Consider the following 3209-nt stretch of genomic DNA (forward strand, 5'->3'; position numbering starts at 1 on the left):
CACTTTTTCTCTAGTTGGATAAGAGAATGTCACGTCTTGGAAGATAATGTTTCCATTTATTTCCTGAAAATCATATAAATTTCAAATATTTATTATAATGTCATGCATCTTTGAACAGGTTTATTTAATCAAACTTACCGGTTTAATTCCTTCATCAGACAATATATTGAGAAATGTTTTAGTATAGGCTATTCTGTAGAGTTGCTTCATTGCCTGCCAGACTGCGGGATACTGACTCGTCAAGACTAAAGCAGGTCCAGCCAGCATACACGCTACGCTGAGAGTACCAGAAATGCTAGAAGAAAGATACTTTGCTTGTTTAATCTTGTATATTACACATCAACCCATTAATGGCCAGAACTTTTTTCATAGAGGATTCTTATAAAGATTCCCAAAGAATGATGAAAAATTGTATTTACCAAGAAACTTTAAGTAATAGTATCAAATATCACCTTAAGTTTCAGTTAGGCCCTGTTGCAAATACTAGCTAATACCATGTTTAATGATACAATATGGAAAACATTTAAAAATTAATATTGATGATCTATTTTATTTTTATATTTATCTTAACAAAATTAATAATTAAAATATTTATAATGAGGAGTTTGTAGTTGATCGCAGATTAACATTAAAAGATGATGGGCAGAAGTGTGGTCAGCATAAAATACACAAATAAACAAAAACTTATTTGTTTGTGCCAACATTTCAACCTGAATTTCAGGCCTTCATTAGGCCTAAAAAACAAAAAAGAGATAACATCATAACTTAGAGAAACATAAAAATTAAGGAAAATAACAATACATAATAACTGTCCTTGGGTAAACCTTCTCTAACTCCATCTCCCTCTATTTCCGGCAATGATCTCAACACTCATTTTGTTGCCAACTCTTCAAAATCTCAATATCTTTTGTTCTTCCTATTCTCTATCCCATCTATAACTTCCGCCTACAAAGTTTCACCTATCCTTCCGCCTGGAAAACCGCACAAGCCCGCCCATTGAATAGAATCTCAAATCCAGAAACCTTGAATGATTACCGCCCTTATTCCCTATTATCAAACTTATCCAAACATTTCCAGCGTAAAGTTCAATCCCAGTTTCTCGAGTCAAATAACCATTTGAACCAGCTTCAGTCTGGTTTTCGGCCAGGCTACTCCACTCAGTCTGCTCTTATTAAAATCTCTCAAGACCTTTACACAGCCTTAGACCAGAAGAAACTCACCATCCTTATTCTCCTCAATTTTTCAAAGCCTTTGAATCTGTCGACCACAACATCCATCCTCCTTTCTAAACTTCACAGTCTCTCTTTGTCATTTAGAGCTCTCAAATGGTTTCAATCCTTCCTTACCGGTCATTCTCAGTATGTTCTAATTTCTAATAATCCTACCTCTTTCTAGAGGCATATTTAAGGTTCCTCTCTATATCCTACACTTTTCTCCTTCTTTATCAAGGACCTTCCACTTGCCATCCAGCATTCCCAGTATCAACCATACACAGACATATCTACCTTTCCTTCTATCCTCATGATGCCTCAAATGCCATTCTTAAACTACAAGAAGACATCAATAATATAAGCACTAGGGCAACAGACAATAAACTTACGTTAAATGTCGAAAAGACTAAAGCTATCATGATTTGATCTCCCTCTCTCTTTAAATCTATCCCAAGACCCCCAACCTTATCATACCCAACATTGTCTCATTGCATACGCCAGTCCAAAATCTTGGAGGCACATTTGTTCAAACTTTATCCTGGAAACCACACATTGGCCAAATTTTCCATCGAACCATAGCTACCCTGAAACAATTATCCGTTATTTCCTTCCAATTAGAGACAAGAAACTTTTTGGAGGTTCTCAGGTCCTTTCAGGGGCTCAATCTGACTATTTCATTAAAGCTGTTGAGATCCATTTTATATTACTGCTTGCACATAAATGTTTTTACTTTACGAAGTATTTGAGCATAAACAAACACTACCAAAGTTTTTTTACTGTCTCACTACAAATTTTATTTTGCGAACTCCCTGGGTCCATAACATGTTGAACCCGGGGGTGGTGGACACAAATAAAATGTTTTTACTGTTTTATTAGATATGGTTAAATAACATAAAAGGTTCTTACTGTAGTGAGAACAAAGAACACAACACACACAAAAGCTTGACAACTACCAACTAGCCGTTACAACTTGACTTGTAATCAACAATCGATACATTCAGTTTGCCACAGAGCATCTTGTATACAATAAAAATGAATTTTTATATAACACTTTAACAGAATGAACCATAATAAACAAAAATTTTTATTGAATAAATAATCTGACAATAAAATTGGCCTTATTGGACAATTTTTTAAATAGTTCCATGTTTATTCTTACCTAATGAGTGCTGTCCCTCGAAGATTACCACTCGCAATACCATTGGCTCCATAAATAAATATTATGCCCATCGACAATCGCATTAATGTCTTAGAAAAACCATAAACCACTGCATACCAAACAATGCTTACAATTGCTTCCCTAAATTAAATTTATTACATCATAGTTACTAAGCTCTTTATAATTTCAAAACAAAAAAATAAAATATAATAACCTCACTTCTTAGAATATACAAGCATATCATGATACTTGCTTATTACATACTTTTGACAGTTAAGTATTTGGATTGTTTTGACATTTTGAACATATTCAGTTGCTACCTAAAGAAAAAAATTGATGTGAGTACATTGTCATTTGTATTTAATCATCTCAAATTATAAAAAGATTAATTTACAATTATTTGTATTTTTTACCTTGGTTGACCGAGTTTTGAGAGAGGCTGACCGAGCATCACTATCTCTTGGCTTTAATCTCAAACAGTTGATGATTATGAAGATTAGGAAAAATGGTAAATTTACAAGTGTTATACTTGAACTAATGAAGAATGAATAGCCAATTGAAAACAAGAACGAAAGCATGAAGATGATAACTTGAGCTGCCTTGTCCCCCGTCACCTGTCCAATTACATGATATTAATAGAATGAATTAAAGCAGGCTTATTTGATATTAAATTATCTAATTTTAATATAATATTAATTAATATTGTAGTAATGCACAATTGTTCCAAGTCCATTTTTAATGTTTTAGGAAACTCCAAAACCAAATTTATAAGACATTTTTAGGTATCACTTAACATATTGACTGCTAGGGGGTAGGTAACATATTTGGTCCAGGTTTTT

At 33.3% G+C, this 3209-nt stretch overlaps 1 protein-coding gene across 1 annotated transcript in view; it reads right to left on the minus strand.

Annotated features, from left to right (window-relative positions):
- The window catches only part of LOC136795838 (phosphatidylcholine translocator ABCB4-like), a 21179-nt gene that overhangs the window by 15864 nt on the left and 2106 nt on the right, over positions 1–3209 (minus strand). Inside the window, exons 2-5 of the mRNA XM_067047694.1 lie at positions 2784–2984; positions 2590–2690; positions 2371–2511; positions 139–295 (exon numbers count right to left, since the gene is read on the minus strand). Of these exons, the coding sequence (XP_066903795.1) occupies positions 139–295; positions 2371–2511; positions 2590–2690; positions 2784–2948 (564 nt within the window). The 5' untranslated portion in view covers positions 2949–2984. The remainder of the gene's footprint in view (positions 1–138; positions 296–2370; positions 2512–2589; positions 2691–2783; positions 2985–3209) is intronic.

This window comes from Halyomorpha halys, unplaced genomic scaffold (assembly GCF_000696795.3).
Source record: "Halyomorpha halys isolate HHAL.00 unplaced genomic scaffold, Hhal_1.1 Scaffold1132.1, whole genome shotgun sequence".
In the NCBI taxonomy this organism is placed as follows: domain Eukaryota; kingdom Metazoa; phylum Arthropoda; class Insecta; order Hemiptera; family Pentatomidae; genus Halyomorpha; species Halyomorpha halys.